The 18795-nt window shown below is 37.7% G+C and overlaps 1 protein-coding gene across 1 annotated transcript; it reads left to right on the forward strand.

Moving 5' to 3' along the window:
• The first annotated feature begins 113 nt into the window (after positions 1-113).
• LOC132126562 (uncharacterized) lies at positions 114-2694 on the forward strand. Its single transcript, XM_059537874.1, has 8 exons — positions 114-341; positions 1256-1326; positions 1414-1590; positions 1681-1742; positions 1825-1911; positions 1999-2040; positions 2109-2399; positions 2501-2694. The coding sequence occupies exons 1-7, from the start codon at positions 184-186 to the stop codon at positions 2265-2267; spliced, it is 756 nt and encodes a 251-aa protein (XP_059393857.1). The 5' UTR covers positions 114-183; the 3' UTR covers positions 2268-2399; positions 2501-2694.
• The last annotated feature ends 16101 nt before the right edge of the window (positions 2695-18795 follow it).

Below are 18795 nucleotides of genomic sequence, written 5' to 3' on the forward strand. Positions count from 1 at the left end.
ATGACTCAGCTGAGCTCAATGAAGCCAAAACATGTGCGTCCAGGCCTAATTGGTTGCACAAAAACCAAGCCAGGATGAGCAGACACGGATTAATTAAGCCAGGTGAAACCAATCCAGGATAGGTGCGCGCTCACGGCTCACTCAAATAGACCCCGCCACAGATCACAGATTAACTGATTTACCATGGCAACTAGAGCCGCGTACTTTTCCCCGTCGGAAGCACAAATCCTCATGGAGGCATACGAGGAGGTAAAATATATAATTAAGAAGAAAGGCAACACCGCCACAGTGATAAAGCAAAGAGAAAAAGCGTGGCAAAGTATTGCAGACCGCCTGAATGCGTAAGTAGTGCACAATTACACACTCACCGCTCCGCTGAAACATCACAATTACAATTCAAATATTTAATTCACATCTCCAAAAACGCAGTTGTACTGTAATTCTGAATAGGTTAACTTTTTAATTGAAATGCAAAACAGATATGAGTGAAATTGTGTAAAGTAACTCCATCACTCTGTATAAAGCTATGATAAATTATTATTAAAGCCTTACATTATTATTTAACATTACTACGCTCAGTACGGTTTAATCTGCTTCTTATGTTGTCCACCGTTTTTTTTTTGTGTTCCTCCTGCTTTTATTAATGTAAAGCTGCTTTGACAGAATGAAACAATTGTGAAAAGTGCTATATAAATAAAATTTAATTGAATAAATAGATGAGCTATAATAATAATCACTTTAATTTATATAGCGCCTTTCAAAGGACCCAAGGTCGGTTGCACTGCAAAAATGTCTTTCTTACTTAGTATTTTTGTCTTGTTTTCAGTAAAAAAAAAATATCTAAAAATCTTAAATATTTTCTTGAGCAAAATTACCTAGGAAAATAAGCAAAAAAAGTCTGCCAGTGAAACATGAGAACTTTTCTAAAATTAAGTGTTTATGGAAAAAGTAAACCTATTTCAAGAGAATTATTCTTATTATATTGACAGATTTTTTATTTTTTTGCTTGTTTTAAGCACACATTTACTTAAAGTTTATATTTTTTGTCTAAACTATACTTATTTTGCTAGGTCATTTAGCAAATCAAGAAAATACATCTTTAAGTTTTTTTTTTTATATATATTTTTACTGAAAACAAGACAAAAATACCAAGTCATTTTTTGCAGTGTGACTCCATTAAATGTTCTTGTGATAAAGAATGTGTGTGTGTGTGTGTGTGTGTGTGTGTGTGTGTGTGCGCGCGTGTGTGATGTAGATTAAACATGAACGGGCCAAAACGGACATGGCAGCAGGTCAAAATCAAATACAAGAACATTCTGCAGAATGGTATGGTCCCTGACTAATATTTAACAAAGCACAAGCATATATTGTACCCAGAAGGTGCCTGCTCACACATTGTCTGTACTGTTTTAGCAGTGAAAAAGAATACCCACAGACAAGGCACGGGTGGTGGGTCACCAAAGGCTGACCTTACCCCAGCAGAGGACATGGCCTTGGAGCTAAATAAAGGCAGGCCCGTCTTAGAGGGGATCCCTGGGGGGAAAGAGACGAGCATAGGTTCCTCCCAAGATGCCACCCGCTTCATTCAAGGTATGTCCTTCCATCTCTACATGGGATACAACCACATTCATATTGAATCAATTTGGACTGTCTGACTTTGGTTTACCTATTGCCTTGCAGTGCCTGGCAGCACTGTGTTCCTGTTAGAGCCACCAGCACAAGCACCAGACGATGCTGATCCAGTGAGTACTCCATCAAAGGCATACTGTAGGCCTGGCATGTCTTGTCTACTAGCTTCAATATGAATCCAATTAAATGTGATAGGGTGAAAGCCCCAGTGCAGCAGCAACAGCACATGATGGAGACGATGATGAGGAGGAGACCATCTCTCTGGATTCCAGAAGGCATGAGGTATCATGTTAAGACTGTGAAAGTACCATTTACTCTAAAATGGTGAGGAGTCCTCATCAAAATCAAAAAATCTAATTTCTTTTACAGGACCCAGATGCTATACAGTGGGAAAACCAGCCTGGCAACATAGTGCGTATTAATAAAAGGACACCACATCCTGCCAAATTCCAGCTGCGCTAATTGTATTGTGTTCACAGAGCTCACAAGCTATCAGAAAGTTGTATGGCAACCACCTCCGGCGCCAAATAGAACTGGCAGACATAGACATTCAGTACAAGAAGAAAAAGATGGAAAATCTTGCACTGGAGTCCGACATAAAAAAAAGAGGACAATTAGGAAACTGGACCTTGAAATAAAAAAACTTGAGAGGGAGGTGAGATATGCCTTCAATGTACACTGTATGCTAACTGTAACACAAATGTATTAATCATTATTTTTCTTTCCTCCCCCAGCTCCAAGAAGATGACACAGCTCAAAATAAAAATGAGGTGTATTCTCGTAAAGTCAAGTGAGCCATGACATATGATCTCTTATTGTGAGCACACAGGACGGTGGCATCTTTCTAAGGTTTTTTTTTTTATTTTCCCAGCAATCAGTACAACCAAGTCATCGTTATAAGGCACCGGCCTCTTTTGCCCACCCCCCCAGCACCAGGTGTGGCCACTAGCCTATATGAAGGCCCAAAATTGTGTGTTCCTTTCTGCTCTGACAATGGCATGCCCATTCTTGCGAGATGTGGTGGATGAAGAAGCACTTGTGCTGAGGAGAGCCTTCAGGCGAGAAAGGGTCTTCGGGGACCGGTTGGACCCACTGGCCTTCCCTGATGATCATCTATATGAAAGATACAGGTTTTCTGCAGATGGCATCAGGTATCTATGCAGACTACTGGGTCCCAGGATTAAGCACCGCACTGCACGGAGCCATGCACTGAGTGTGGAGCAAATGGTTTGTTTGGCCTTGCGCTTTTTTGCTAGTGGAGCCTTCCTGTACTCAGTGGGGGATGCAGAACAGCTGAACAAGGCCACAATTTGCCGCACAATAAGGAGTGTGTGTCTGGCTATCAAAGCATTAGCAGATGTCTTCATCTCCTTCCCTGGCCACAGAAGACTCTGTGACACCAAAGAGGAGTTCTATAGGATTGCAGGTAAGAGGATCTACAAATTACAGGACAACTGTTAACACATAGTAGGATACTCATTACTTTGTGTGACAGGTTTCCCCAATGTCATTGGTGCAGTGGACTGCACACACATAAGGATAAAAGCCCCCTCAGGTGCCCATGAGGCTGATTTTGTGAATAGGAAATCCTTTCACAGCATTAATGTTCAGGTGAACATAACTTTTTGATATTGTCCATTGACGAACACTCTGCATTGCCAGTGATGTGCATTGATTGGTGTAATATTCCTCATCTTATGATTACAGATGGTCTGCAATGCTGACTGTGTGATCAGCAATGTTGTGGCAAAATGGCCTGGCTCAGTCCATGACTCCAGAATCTTTCAGGCCTCTGAAATCTACCAGTGCCTATCACAAGGTAAGCCACACAACCCCTATTTATAACCATCATGGCTGTGTCAAGAATATCACTGTGTTTATGAGGTAGTAATGATGAGATTTTGTGTTGAAGGGTGAATTCTCTGGTGTGTTGCTGGGAGACCGGGGGTATGGCTGCCAGCCTTTTGTCCTGACACCTTTCACAGACCCCCAGGAAGCACAGCAGGCCTACAACCATGCCCATGCCAGGACCAGGGCCAGAGTTGAAATGACCTTTGGCCTCCTGAAGGCACGCTTTCACTGCCTTCACAAATTAAGGGTCAGCCCTGTTAGGGCATGTGATAGTACTGTGGCTTGTGCTGTCCTCCACAATGTGGCCTGCCTGAGGAAGGAGAGGGCCCCCAGAGTGCCACCACCATGGACTGGGACAATCCGGCAATCTTCCCTGATGACGACAGTGGTTTGCTGCTGATGGACCAATATGTGTTGAATTATTTTAGTTAGTATGTGTGCTTTCAATTTTAGTTAAATATGTCCTGCGGTGGCAGAGGAATTTGGGTTTTTTTGGGTTCGTTTTTTTACGAATTTGGCCTCTTATGATGTTTGTGCGGTATACTGTGTGTAATACAAGGCTGCAGGGAGGCTACTGTATCCATTCATTTGTCTGTTCAGTTGATGTGTATGGATTTGTCCTGCACTTATTTTAGTGTGCAGACATGCAGGGTGTGTTATATACAGACCTTTGAATGTGTATGTATCATTTTGTATAATATGCTTTGATTCTGTGCTTTCCATCTTGTAGAGTCACTGTGACTTCAGTTTCAAAAGGAGCTGATGGTTTAGCTGCTTTGTTTTGTCCTTATTCAATAAAGGAACATAATGTTACACATTGTGTTTTTATATTCATATGGAATGTGTATTTGTTTATATGACAGAGTACTAGGGCCACACTGAGGAAAAAGGATAGTCATAATTTTATGAGGCTGGTTCTTTCTGCAGAAAAGCTACATATTCTTTTTACAGTTTTGATACTTATGACAATGTGATACTTAATATTCTGGCACATCAGCATGTCTTTATGAAACCATACTGAAGTACAATTTCACGAAATGCCCCAAATCTGTCATTTTAACAACTGTCCTCCTTTAAAACAACTGGTTACAATATTATGACTTGTCTTTTTTTTCCCTCTGTGGCCCTAATATTCTATCATTTTATATATAGCCTTATAGTCTAAGGGAAACTGTAAATTATCTAATGATAGCAACATCTAAAAATCATTATTTATCCAAAATGATTGAAATTAATGATCACAAACGTTTAAATAATGACAGTGGGTCTAGTTATTTGTGATAACAATGTATAGTGAGCAGTGAAATAACTATTGGTTTCCATTTGTGGTGACTGCTGACTGACATTAGGGATGAGATTAAATAGATCCTGGAATTTAGCCTGGTCTGGAGCAGGCTAGCTCCACAGAATAAATCTCCATGGTAATTTATACCATAACATATCCCCCTGCCCCCTATCCAGCTTTAGTGCAACCGGATTACGGATCAATTGAGCCAGGATCACCAAGATATCCTGGCTTAATCCCTTATCCTAGTTTTGTGCAACCGGCCCCAGATACACAGATAACATCACTCCTGGTAAACACGGAAGCTTGTGAACTAGGATTCCTGAACCTCTCATTGGTTCTTGTGCATCATCCAAAGCTTTGAGCTTCCGCATTTTCCATATTTGATTATATTTGTGTTGATCATCGTTAAGATGGAAATGAAAGCCTAAATTAAATTTATCATATGAAGTACCTCTCCACAAGAATTATTTAAGGCCAAATGCAAAATAACTCTTTAAGATCCCTTTACAGTTACTGTAATGGCATTTATGATGCATATTATGCATTTATTTGCCATTTTATTGGTATTTGGAGTGAGATTTAGTTGGGTGTCGGCTGAAATCACTTATCTTATGGTAAATGAGTGAAAGTTGGCAACTCCACATCAGGTTATTATCATGAGCTCCCTCTGCTTTAAAGTGACAAAAAAGACTCAAATGTTTGAGATGAATGACCTTGAACACTGAACATAGAAGTGTTAGCACAAATAGGTTTGACTTCAGAGGAAGTGGGTAGAAGACTGACCTTTGGACAGTTACACTGCTGTCATCTTATGACCGAACACCCAGCAATAACTGAATGGTGCACGCTTAGACCTCACAGTTCAGCAGTCACTGCCATCTCTCCCATTCAGACTCATTTTACTGGGTCTTTCAGTGAAACAGGAGCCTTTCTTGAAAAATTAACTAAAGGGCGTGAACTAGGGCTGGGCGATATGGACAAAAAGTCATATCCCGATATATTTAGGCTGAATATCGATATACGATATATATCCCGATATTTTTTCCGCAAAGTGAGAGCAAATGTTCTGTCAAAGCCAAATATGACGTCACAAGTAATTTTATTGAAACCGGCCATTTCAGTGAACAGTTGCAAAATCAACTGAATAAATAGTAAACAGGTTTCTTCACCTGGTTCATAATTAAATGCTCAGCTGTTCAAATAACAATAAAATTAAAAAAAATAAAATAATAATACTGTATAACAATAGGACAGGAGTACCTTTTTTGAAATCAAAGCTCCATAAGGTGCACATTTAAATAAAAAAAATATCTTAAAAATAGCCTATAAAATAGGCTATTAAAATAGGCCAATCTTTTTCCTAAATAAATATATTTAAATGAGAAAAGTACAATATAAAATTTTTTTAGTTTTACAACTATAATGGCTTATTAAAATCAAAACAGATTTTATTCTCCTTTCTAACAAATCCACAGATGCAAATAACGAACATCACAAAAGAATATGACAAACCCTAGTAACTTAAGGGCAGCATTTACATATAAAGAAAGAACAAAAAGTGATCAGTTTAAGAACATTTTTTTTAAACATCAGCCGGAGGTTACCTTTTCCTTTTTGTTAACTCAATTTCTTATCTGAACAGTCTCAACCAGTTGCACAAGAAACAGATTATCAACTCAATAAACATTTTCCCCCTCTTTTTTTACTTTGATAAACAGTAATGCTGTCTTGAGGTAGACATTAGAAGACAGACAAGCGTATCCTCCTTCGTTTAAAGATTTTGTGCGAGAAACACCAGCCTGTCAACAGCATCCGGCTTCAGAGATGCTCTGTGGCAGGTCACGATATTGCCACTACAGCTGAAAACCCTTTCGGAGGGTGAACTGGTAGCTGGTACCAAGAGATACTTTTTTGCCAGGTGGCTCAGAGATGGAAAGAAAACTTCATGATCCTTCCACCACTTGAGAGGATCAGTGTCACTCTCCACACTTGCGGACTGCAAGTAACTTGACAGTTCATTTTCAATAGCCTCCCTCTTGGTTGGTGCAGTGGTGGTGGCTGTGCGCTTCTTGAAGAAGCTTGCCAGTCTCTTAGCTTTTGGTGCTACTGTATGGGATGATTATAGTCTCATTATGATTAATAAATGCACACACAATTATCCATGTACTAGATAGTTTTTGTGAATGTATTTTACTAACCACAAACAAATGCCATTTAATTTGAATCTGTGGAATTCGGGATTGAATGAGTGTGCAGCAATTTGTACAAATACAGCCACGTTTGTGAATAAACATGTTCTGTTATCCATTAATAAATCAAAAATCGCTCATTCAGAAATGAATCCGTGCATTTGTGGATCAGAAGACACGCGTGCATTAATTGACATCTTGTTCGAATCGATCGTGTTCGGTTCATTTGGATTTTGAGACTTCCTTTTCGCAGTTTACAGCATTCCACCCACCCACACACACAACTAACGAACATGCAGTGCTATTCATTAACGTGAACACGATTCGTAAATGCGTGTCACTATACAATGAAACAAATGCTTTTCAACCGGTGTATGTAGAATTAAGAATTACATACATGGGCATCAATTTGTACAAATAAAGTCATGTTTGTGAGTATACATGTTCTGCTTTGTATTAACGTGTGACCATGTCCGCGTGCAAAAAGGAATCCGTGGATTTCTGGACCAGGCGACACGCCTGCATTTATTGATTCCTTGTTCGAGTCGATCCTGTTCGGTTCATTTGCATTTTGAGACTTGCATTCCGCAGTTTTCAGCACTGACGATCCACACGCAACCGAAAGGCAAGGCAAGCAGCTACCACTAGATGGCAGTCGCAGAATTACCGAGCTGGTAGTCTTCAAATTTATTTAGTTAAAAAATAATGATAATAATAACGTTTATATTAAAATAAGTTTTAATTTGTATCAAGCTAATTGTGTACTAATTATCGTTTGTCTTTTTCGATTGCTTTATTTGTACGTTAAATGTAAGTGTAGTCACGTGGCTTACGCAATCACCAACCCCCCACCATCGATAGGGTCGAATCTAGTTTTTGACAGAGCCATTTTTTAAATCGATTATAGATTGTAGGACACACTACGTCATGGCGGGACAACCTGTGCCAGCGACTTCAACTTCTGTAAGTAATATTTTAATAACGTTCAGTGTTTTTTCTTTTCTTTTTTTCATTGATGGTAGCAGTAGCTACTAACATAGTAGAGAACCGCAGCCGTATTTAAATTTATGAAGAATTTTATAAGGCAAATTTTTCGGCACATTCGATGAAAGAAAATAGGCCTGTGTGTAAGTAAGAGCAGGAGAAGAAAAGTGATTTGACAACAACTAACATAACAATTTTGGACCTTAACATGTTTCTAAACTTGACTCAGGTTAATTGTTTACTGAAGTGCATCGTGGCATATTTTTGTGTTAACTTGTTAATTATATTTTTTAAATAGAACACTGTAGAGAGTATGGCTCAGGCCCTTGTCACAGCCATCTCCAGGGAGTTGTCCGCGGGCCACACTCAAAACAATGTTTCTGCACCTGTCAGGCCTCCTCAACGTGCCTCTAGCAACACCTTTACTCCCTCTATTACTCCCTCTATTATTCCCTCTAGTACTTCTTCTATTACTCTCTCTACCAGCACTGATGCATCTGCCAGAGTCAACCAGGCTTTAAAGAGGTAGAATTATTATATTAACACATTATTTAATGTTTTGTTTTGTACATTTTTGACAAAAAAGTTTTATATCATATTTTAATTATAATGTATTATTACTCATTCTCTAAACTGAATGCAACTTCATACTTTTGAATGCTGTTATTAACTTGCATTTTCTTAGACAGTTTCCAAATATGTTTAGTGCAAAAACCGACGCAAAGAGAGGCAAAGGTCGCATTCCAAAGACAGTGCCTATCAAGTGCACAGACCTCACAGTCTGTGTTCTACCATCGCCAACAACCCTAACCCCGAAGCCTACAGTAGAGCTGGAACTGGCACAAGCAGGGTTGGGGAAAAGGGTAGTGACAATTGCAGAGGACTGCAAACATATGGATGTAAGTGATTATATGTCTGATTATTTGGTATATTTGAATGCTTTTAGTATTTAAAAAGCTATATGCAATGTTGACATTTGTTCTATTACCTGGTGTAAATTTGAAATCTTATGTTTGACTTTTCATGAATTATCTATTTATAGATAGTAACAATTATGGAGGAAGAGTTCCCCAAACTTCAACCACTACAGGGACGGTGGATGTTTTATAAAGCAACTGGTAAATATGGGCATTTTGAGCTTGTTTGAAAAGCTCAGTTAACCAATGATCATCTATCAATTTGGATCCATTCATTACATACAAATTCTGTTGCAGGAGGAAGTGGCCAGAGAAGATTGACTCTCATCTCCATGGACACAGAGGGTTACTCTGGTCGGCAAATTCGGTCTGTCTCGAACTGTGGAAAAAATGTCATTTTTTTGGTGCCCCTTCAGGAGGAGATGGACACTCAGCCTCTTCCCTACAATTCAGCAGAATTTGCAAAGATGCCAAAGGTGCCCTGTGTCACCTGCAACACCACCATGCCACTGCAAATGTTGGCTTTGCATGCCGAGGAGTGCAAACTAAATTCCAATGTGAGTTTTTTACACATCTGCACCAATTGTGAGTTTTGTATAGCCATATTGTCACAGCAGCAAAATACGTTTTTTATTTACGTTACACACAATTTGGTTTTTATTTAAATAAATATATTTGATCCACAATGACTGTATGTGTATGTGACGAGTGGGGCGGGGCCGAGGGACATGGGAGCGAGGCCGGGGGAGTGATTGGAGATGAACTACACCTGTTCGTCCCACCGGTCTCGAGGCCCATGGAGGAGATGGAAGGATATAAAACTGGAGCGACGACAGTGAAGGACGAGAGAGGACCAGGCCTGGGCTTTTAGTTGTGTTTTGGGTTTTATTTTATGCGCACCAGTCGTCCGTGAGGGGCTGGTGCGCTGTTTTGTGTTTATTTTGTTATTAAAATGGTTTTGATTGTCCGCCGGTTCCCGCCTCCTTCTTCCGGATGAATATGAAGGTTGATATCGTTACAGTGTACATATTGTGAAACATGTTCACACCAATGACAATAACTTTAACTAATAACTTTAACTAAATGTAACTAATGTAACAGAGGTTAATATAATTTTAAAATGACAGGAGAAGATTGATCTTGTCATTGTGGAGGATGGTAATGACAACTTAGAGGAGGAGGTCACAAATATTGCTGCAGGTGCCAGAGATGTTTCCGAAGACAGCCTTGCGGTAATGCTTATTTCTCAAATTTGATTGCATTTAAAACAAGACTTACTTTCCTGCTAACTTTTACTTTTTGTATACATTTTCTTGTCATTACAGATGTGTCCTATATGCCAAAAGGAGTTGCCACTGTCTGTATTACCTTATCATGGCAGTTTATGTGCTGAGAGGTATAAGTTGTGTTTTTAAAATTAACTTTGATATTTGCTTGGCACTAAAATCTTATTATAAGGATTTATGGATTTATGCAGTCAAGCCCGTGGTTTCACAGACAAGGCTTAAGGTGGTCCCAGACTTAAAGACAACTGTTTTAACTAAAAGCATATCTTAAAGGGATAGTTCACTTTAAAATGAAAATTCTGTCATTATTTACTCATCCTCAAGTTGTTTCAAACCTGTATGAATTTCTTTCTTCTGCTGAACACAAAGGAAGATATTTGAAGAATCTCAGTAAACAAACAGTTAACTGGAGTCATTGACTTCCATAGTAAGAAAAAACTTGAGGGTGAGTAAATGATGACAGAATTTTAATTTTAAAGTGAACTATCCATTTAAAATATGTCAGTGCCATACTTTAAATATGTCAAGTAATGTTTTTTTTCTAAGGCATTTTTATAAAAGCTACTTAAATGTCCTAATTGACCTAAGGCCTAATCCTGGCTTAATCTAAGTTCTGTCTGTGAAACCAGGGGCCTATACCATGAAGCCGGTTTAGGTGGCTAGCCAGCTATGTTTCAGCTTAGTTTCCACCAACCCTGGGTTTTAGGTACTATGAAAGTAGCTTGGCTTTAATCGGAGTTTGTCGCCATGGTATCTTACGCTGCATGGCTAACCTGCTCCGGGGCAGGCTATGTTCTGGATTAGAGATCTCAGACTGAAGTTTGACAAATCAGCTGTGGTCAAAGTGACACATCTGATGCGATAAAGTCACTCCACCTGTTTCTGCTCCAAACTAAAGGTCACTACACAGCAATTGATTTTTAAAGACAAAATCTTGTGGCTTATAGTAATGCTAATTTAGAATAATACATTTATATGATTTAAATATTATTTAAGTAATTATTATACCGTTAATCAATCACAGGTACAATTTTAGTTCATCTATTATTATTATGCAGAGTTTAAATGAATACATATATAAAGGTCATATAAATACGCTTTAGAATCAATAGATGAAGCTATAAAATGACTACATGTTCAGTTCTCTCTATACCTTTATCAACTGTATAAACTAACTTCACAAATTTTACTTGCACTGATATACAGTAGTGAGACTTTTACTTTTAGTCATCCTCTTATAGACAGCTGTTTTCTTCTTGCTGTGTAAATGTGTTTAAAATCGTAATATTTTAATTTTATTTAATATGTGAATCGCGCTGCTTCTCTTGCGAGAAATGAATCGCAGTTTCACTCTTTCTCAGCATGCGATTGGCTGTTCGGTAGTTTGTTCAACTAGCATCATGGTACAGGCCCCAGGTCAATATGTATACTATGTTAGGCTATACTTGACATTACAAACAATAAAAGAAGGCATGAATTCAGTTGTTACGAAGGCTGCTATGACCCATAGTTCTAAATGCTTGTGAGATGGATGGAGTAGGATTGTGCATAGCACAACAACATAAACATTAAATTCTTTACAACTGCATCAGTGTTATTTGTAAGTTAAATGTTTTGTATTTTCTTTTGGTCTAAGATCATTCAGTACAAGTGTTTTTGAAGATGACATGGAGCAGCCAGGGCCATCGTCTGGAGGTCATTCATCCCGTATTTCAGGACCATCAACAGAAGGTGAATTATACAATTGTGAATGTCTACAGTTATGGTCATACATTTGTGAAGTAATTAATAATTACATTTTATTGAATGGTATTTTATGATGTACATAAGTGAAAATTGTTGTATGCATTTGAGACACTGTTGTAAATTAAGTGGAAAAATGTTTAAACTGCATAAAATGAAAAGTTCTGAGACTTTTACAGATTGAGGTCATCTCAATGCTACTACGCTCATACAATTCGAATCAAATGAAACTTGATCTTACATAAAACCTGTATACATTTTATGACTCTTGTTCTTTATAGGGGCACATACTCAAAAATAGGATGAATGCATGGCTTGACTACATATGATATGCAATATCTCATGGGCTCCAACTATGATTATCCAACTACTTATCCAACTATAAGTCATTGTCTATTTAGTTTGATAAATTATTTTTAATGGTTCTAATTATTTTTCTTTTCTTTTTTTTTTTAGAATGGAAAACAGTGGAGAACCCTCAGGAGGCTGTACAGCTCTTCTTTGAGCATTTGCGTGAAGGAGGTAAAAGGCAGCCAACCCTTTTTCTGACACTGGATTCCAGGGATACTGATGAGGAACGGGACAGGTCCCTCATTTCATTTTACAAACAACAACGTGAAAAGAACCAGTGGGCTGCTCCATTTAACTGTCACATTCAAGGTATCAAGTTAACAACAGATGATGTTTCTAAAACATATAAGTCAAATAAACAATTTACATCTCTAACACATATATGATAAAAATATAAGATTTAATTTTATAATAATTGATAGCAATAGCATTGATACATGATGCTGAACCTGTCCTGTAGGGAATAAGTCTGCATAAACCAGTAAAACTTAATCTATGATTATTATTTATTAATGGAACACTAATTCTTCTTTGAATATTTGGTGTTTTGTAGGAGACGCTGCAATTGGCATTGGAGTGACTAGACATATCCTGTCAACAGCAATTGCTAAATTAAAGCATGGATTTAAACTGAACTATGGTATGAAATATTGCTAATGCAGTTTTCACATAATTTAGCAAATTTACAGGACTATGCATCAAGTTAAGTGAAGAAGTACATTTATTTAACAGCCATTTTAGGGTCCTCATAGAGAGTTATGTTTTTTGGCAGGCAGTATTTTTTGTTGTTGTTGATGGCCTTAACTATCTAAGGGCCTGAACAATGTTTAGTAAACAGAAAATCTAATTTACCTTTAATATGAATCAAGATGTATCTAGCATTGCTATATGAATCAGACACAACATTATCTAGCAATCTATGTTTCTCAATCCAGCTTTAAAACTGGTAACACCTTACAATAACGTTTCTTTAGTTAACATTAGTTAAGTTAATTCCAACATTTACTACCGGTAATACATTATTAAAATCAAAAGTTGTACTAACTAACATTAAAAAGATTAATAAATATTGTAAGAAATGTATAGCTCATGGGTATTTCATTTTACATGTATTTACAGTTAATACATCAACTAATGTTTACAAATCAAACCTTATTTTAAAGGGTTGCCATAAAAAATCTCAAAATTTAAGTTTAAAAAAAAAAAATATATATATATTTTCAAGCTTGTTATGGAGTGTAATTTTCTAATTGCAATGTATTCTTATCAGGAAATGCAGCAGAGACCACTCTGTTTGAGGGGGAAATAGACCACCTTTTGCCCTCTGCATCAGCTGTACTTGTTGAGAGTGAACTTTTTGTGATGGCTGGAAGAATGATTGGCCACTCGTTAATCAATCAAGGTCCTGCTTTGTCAGGCTTAAGCCTGGCAATAGTTCATTCTTTGACAGGGGGCACAAAGGACACAGCCACCACAAATCTCTGTTTAGAGGACTGCCCAGACATTGAACAAAGGGAGACGATTCGTCTAGTGAGTAAAGAAAATTAACCAGGTCTTTCAACAGTGTTTTGTGGTTTCTGATGAAATGCAGACATCTAAAAAATAGCTGCTAATTCTGTGCACTAAATAATGCTTGTATTTTATAGCTGCTGAAAGATGAATGGACTGAGGATGAGACTTCACAAGTATCCAACCTTTGTTTGGAGTTTTACTTTGCAGTACCAAACAAGAGGAGCAACAAGATGCTGCTCTTCCAACAGCTTCTCACTCATGCTGTAATATATTCTGTGTCCTCCTTTGTTGTCCTCAACAAAACTACAAAGTTAACAAACTTCATCAAAGAATCTTATAGTTTATTATACATATTCATGTAAAATACATACTAATGATTATTTTTTATATTATATTATTATTTTTATAATACTGAAAATTATCTTAATTTACAGGTCCTTGGCCGAGTCGGAGCTCAGCTAAAACAATTAAAAAAGGGATTGAAGGACACTGGTGTCTGGCCACTTATCAGCTGTAGACCAGATGTGTTACCCCTGCTGTTCCCAAGAGAAAGTGAAGCTGAAATCACACCTGAGGTAAATTGTCAAAATGTGCAGAATTATAAATTCACTTGAAAATAATATTTGTTTTGGACTTTGGTAGCATGACTTGAACACTGAATTCATATTTTTTGGAATTACAGATGATCCTGCAAGCCATCCAGTGGCCCCAACCACATCATACAGAAGACAGCGACGACAGCGATGCTGACGACATACAGCCTGAGAAACTTAATCTCGTTACAGGCCTTTTGAGAACCTTTGTTGAACATGGTAAATTTTTGTCTAATAAATAAAATATTATTTTTTTCCTGTTATATGTGACCATTAAACAATAACTTATTTGTATCTCTTTTTTGTCTTAGCATCACCCAGCAACCTGAGGAAACTTCTCAAATTCTGGGTTGGATGGGAAGTAGTGCCACGCACCCTCACGCTGGAAGTTGTTCAGTCCAGTGGACCAAACCAATTACCAAAGGCATACACTTGTCAAGAGCGCATTCGCCTGCCAGATCACTATACCTCCCTCTCAGCTCTCACAGCTGACATGATGGTATGTCTGCAGTCTGTGGACAGTGGTTTTGGCCTTGTGTAGATGTTTATGAATTTCTAAAATTTGTCTTTGTTACTGTTGCTTGTCTATTAAATATGGCAATGTTAAAATAATATAATAACCTTTAATTTGGGCCGTTCACCCATTTTTGTGTTTTACATTTTGTAGTTTAATGAGATAGACTTAATGTTCAATGTGATATGGTCAATAAAAATCGTATCCAAAAACTCAATGTTGTTTATTTGAATTGATTAAATTACATCTTATGGTTGAAAAAATATAATGTTTAGAAAAATCACCTTAAAAGCATTTCTTTTAAAAACATGCAACACTATCTAATTTTCAGCTAGCAAATTCTCAACATATTGAACTGTATTCAAATAAATGTCCATGCCATTGGACTCAGAGGGTTGTAGAGGATTAATATGTTCTCTCAGCATCTCCACTTGCTCAGGAGTTAGAGGGCTGTCGAACCGTGGAACATTCACCACAGTGTGTTGATCCACAATGTACCCACTTTCCTCCCAGTCAATATAAGGAATGTTCATCTCCTGAAATAAAACAACAGGGAAAGATTCACTGTTTTATTACTAAAGACTAATATTGGTTAATTCAATTAGTGTTACAATCATCTTGAAAATCAACTTGGTCTGTAATATTTGGATTAAAGGCATAGTTCAACCAAAAATGAAAATTGTCATTTACTTACCCTCAAGTTGTTCCAAACCTGTATGAGTTTCTTAGTATAGTATTTCCTTCCTATTATGAAAGTCAAAGGGTGCCATCAACTGTGTGGTTACAAAAATTATTTAAAATATCTTCTTTTTTGTTCAACAAAAGAAAAACTCGTACAGGTTTGGAACAACTTGAGGGTGAGTAAATTACTACATTTAAATTTCTGTGTAACCTATCCCTGTAAAATGAATTTTTCTTTGTATAACTGCTTCAGTACCTCTGGGTTGTCAATGGGATTTTCCATCTGACCAACCACCCACAGTTGGTTTGGTGAGAGGTTTTGCTCCGTTCTCAATGGGTGGTTGTCCCAACCCTCACGGAACACATTGAGGTTTGCTTGCAGTCGGGGCAAAAATACATAATGGCAGCAAAACAGGTGAAGAGTGCTGCTCAAATCCAGCATGTCCTGCTCCTCTAGTGTGTGCAAGATTTGGTAGAACACGCTGGTGACTCCCATCCAGAGATCACGCCAGAGTCTCTCTACTCTTAATTTTAAAAAAGACAAATTTCAAAAAAGAATTACATTACAAGTATTTTAAGTAGTAAAAGACATTTAAACAATCTTAGATTAATCTGTCTTGCCTCTGATTGTGGACACTTTTGCCTGCTATAAAGCAATTACTGTCTGTCCCACGTACAGAAAACATCAGACGAGCCACTCCAACATTCTCTCCTCCCTGATCAGCTCGCACTCTAAACAAGAATATAACATACATAATGAAGTTAACATACATACATTTTTTGTTAATATATCATCAAATTAATATTTATAAAATGTAATTAATGTCAAATGTATTAAATGTAGATTGTTTTTAACTTGCTAGTCTATAGGAAGTTATTTTATTTTTTTACATATTTTTTTACAGTACGCAATAAAAAATTATAAAAAAATTATAGTTTTACTTCAGTGGGTATCCAAATTCCTCAACAGCCTGACTGAAGAAAGCTAGGGTTGTGTCAGATCGGTTGTTGTCTGCAGCTCCCAGGTACATTATCTATACAAAAGACAAGCATTTTAACACACATATCCAGTATATACTGTACTTTTGGATAAAAATGTGTGCTCACCTTGCGTGAAAAACCATCGATCCCAGCAAAGATCACTAAATTGTACCTGTAGAAAAATGCAATGCTTTTGAACTGTAAACTCTTGAATAATGTTGGAAATATTAAAACAGTCTATTGTAGAGCATAGTACATTTATTGTTTAATACATTCTCAAGTTACCTGATGAGTTTATGGTTTGTGTCTATATGTACTAAGTACTTTGGGCATGGCACTGAGTATGTTCTTCTGATTACACATCCCAACTGATTCATTCTTGAGAGAATCCCAAGACTATCCACCCGGTGCATTGATGCTTTTACTCTGCTCCACTGCAGATGATGACCTTGCGCCTTAAGTGTCCCTTTAATCAATCTGTAGCCTGCATGTGGCATTCTTTCTTTGACTTGGGAAACAAGTCCATCAAGTTCTGCATCAGTGCAGGTACTGTACAATCCCCTAACTGATAGATTGTTTTCGGCCATCCTCCTAAAGAGTGTAGCCCGGGAAACACCCAGCAAATTTGAAATAGTTTTAACAGGGAGTCCAATCTCCAGAAGATAGGCAATGTGATCTGTAGGCACTACAATCCTTGGACGCCCACTTGAACTTTGTCTTTCCACCTGAACAACTGATTGTGAAATTTGAGTGCGTCTGTGAATCTGGATTGCATTATGGAGTTCAGTTAATCTTTCTGTCACATCCTGAGACAGATGAACATGCTGTGCCACAGCATCAAGAAATACTACTTCCTGCCTACATACAAAATCCAAATAATCAATGTCAATCTGAGGTTGCTGAAGAGCATGTGTAACCCGTGCAAGTAATCTCTCCAGAATGTGGTCATGTAGTAATTCCTAAAGAGACATGGAATTAAGAGAAATGGAATAAAGAAACATGGAAAAATTATGAATGATTAAAATAAACCACGTTTTACATACGGTACATGTTAAAATTTATAGAACGGAGTAAACATTAACTTCATTAAGATTAAACTACGATGCTGGTGATGACGGAATTTGCGTAGGCTACTAACGTTACTTGACTAACGGGAAACCCAGCATTCTAGTCATGTTCTGGTTAGATTTGTCATCCAGTTATTTAGTTAAAATTTGTTACTTACCCAACTAACTTGTTGGTTTAAAATGGTATTATCCATGTTTTAAAGTTTTTTCGGGAGAATGCGAACAATGTCCATTGTCACCCACCGGTTGTCAAACTAGGGCAGCCCAGCTCGGTAATTCTGCGACTGCCATCTAGTGGTAGCTGCTTGCCTTGCCTTTCGGTTGCGTGTGGATCGTCAGTGCTGAAAACTGCGGAATGCAAGTCTCAAAATGCAAATGAACCGAACAGGATCGACTCGAACAAGGAATCAATAAATGCAGGCGTGTCGCCTGGTCCAGAAATCCACGGATTCCTTTTTGCACGCGGACATGGTCACACGTTAATACAAAGCAGAACATGTATACTCACAAACATGACTTTATTTGTACAAATTGATGCCCATGTATGTAATTCTTAATTCTACATACACCGGTTGAAAAGCATTTGTTTCATTGTATAGTGACACGCATTTACGAATCGTGTTCACGTTAATGAATAGCACTGCATGTTCGTTAGTTGTGTGTGTGGGTGGGTGGAATGCTGTAAACTGCGAAAAGGAAGTCTCAAAATCCAAATGAACCGAACACGATCGATTCGAACAAGATGTCAATTAATGCACGCGTGTCTTCTGATCCACAAATGCACGGATTCATTTTTGAATGAGCGATTTTTGATTTATTAATGGATAACAGAACATGTTTATTCACAAACGTGGCTGTATTTGTACAAATTGCTGCACACTCATTCAATCCCGAATTCCACAGATTCAAATTAAATGGAATTTGTTTGTGGTTAGTAAAATACATTCACAAAATCTATCTAGTACATGGATAATTGTGTGTGCATTTATTAATCATAATGAGACTATAATCATCCCATAGTGGCTGGGTCAGAATATTTGCTGTTGAGGTACTCAACAATGCTGGTCTTGATCGATTTACAAAGCTCGCTATCACCCTCTTCACATGCCAGGAGACTTTCGTTAAAAAGGTGCAGCACAGGTTTCACATATGATAGAGTGACGTACTCCTCACCTGATAAAGCATCAGTAAAGTCCTGGAGAGGTTTCA

The sequence above is a fragment of the Carassius carassius genome, chromosome 44 (genome assembly GCF_963082965.1).
Source record: "Carassius carassius chromosome 44, fCarCar2.1, whole genome shotgun sequence".
Lineage (NCBI taxonomy): Eukaryota > Metazoa > Chordata > Actinopteri > Cypriniformes > Cyprinidae > Carassius > Carassius carassius.

Coding starts and splice junctions, on each gene's coding strand:
- LOC132126562 (XM_059537874.1), top strand. CDS start 184: ATGGCAACTAGAGCCGCGTACTTTTCCCCGTCGGAAGCACAAATCCTC. Junction 1,591..1,680: donor TGCCACCCGCTTCATTCAAG/GTATGTCCTTCC, acceptor ATTGCCTTGCAG/TGCCTGGCAGCACTGTGTTC. Junction 1,743..1,824: donor CACCAGACGATGCTGATCCA/GTGAGTACTCCA, acceptor TAAATGTGATAG/GGTGAAAGCCCCAGTGCAGC.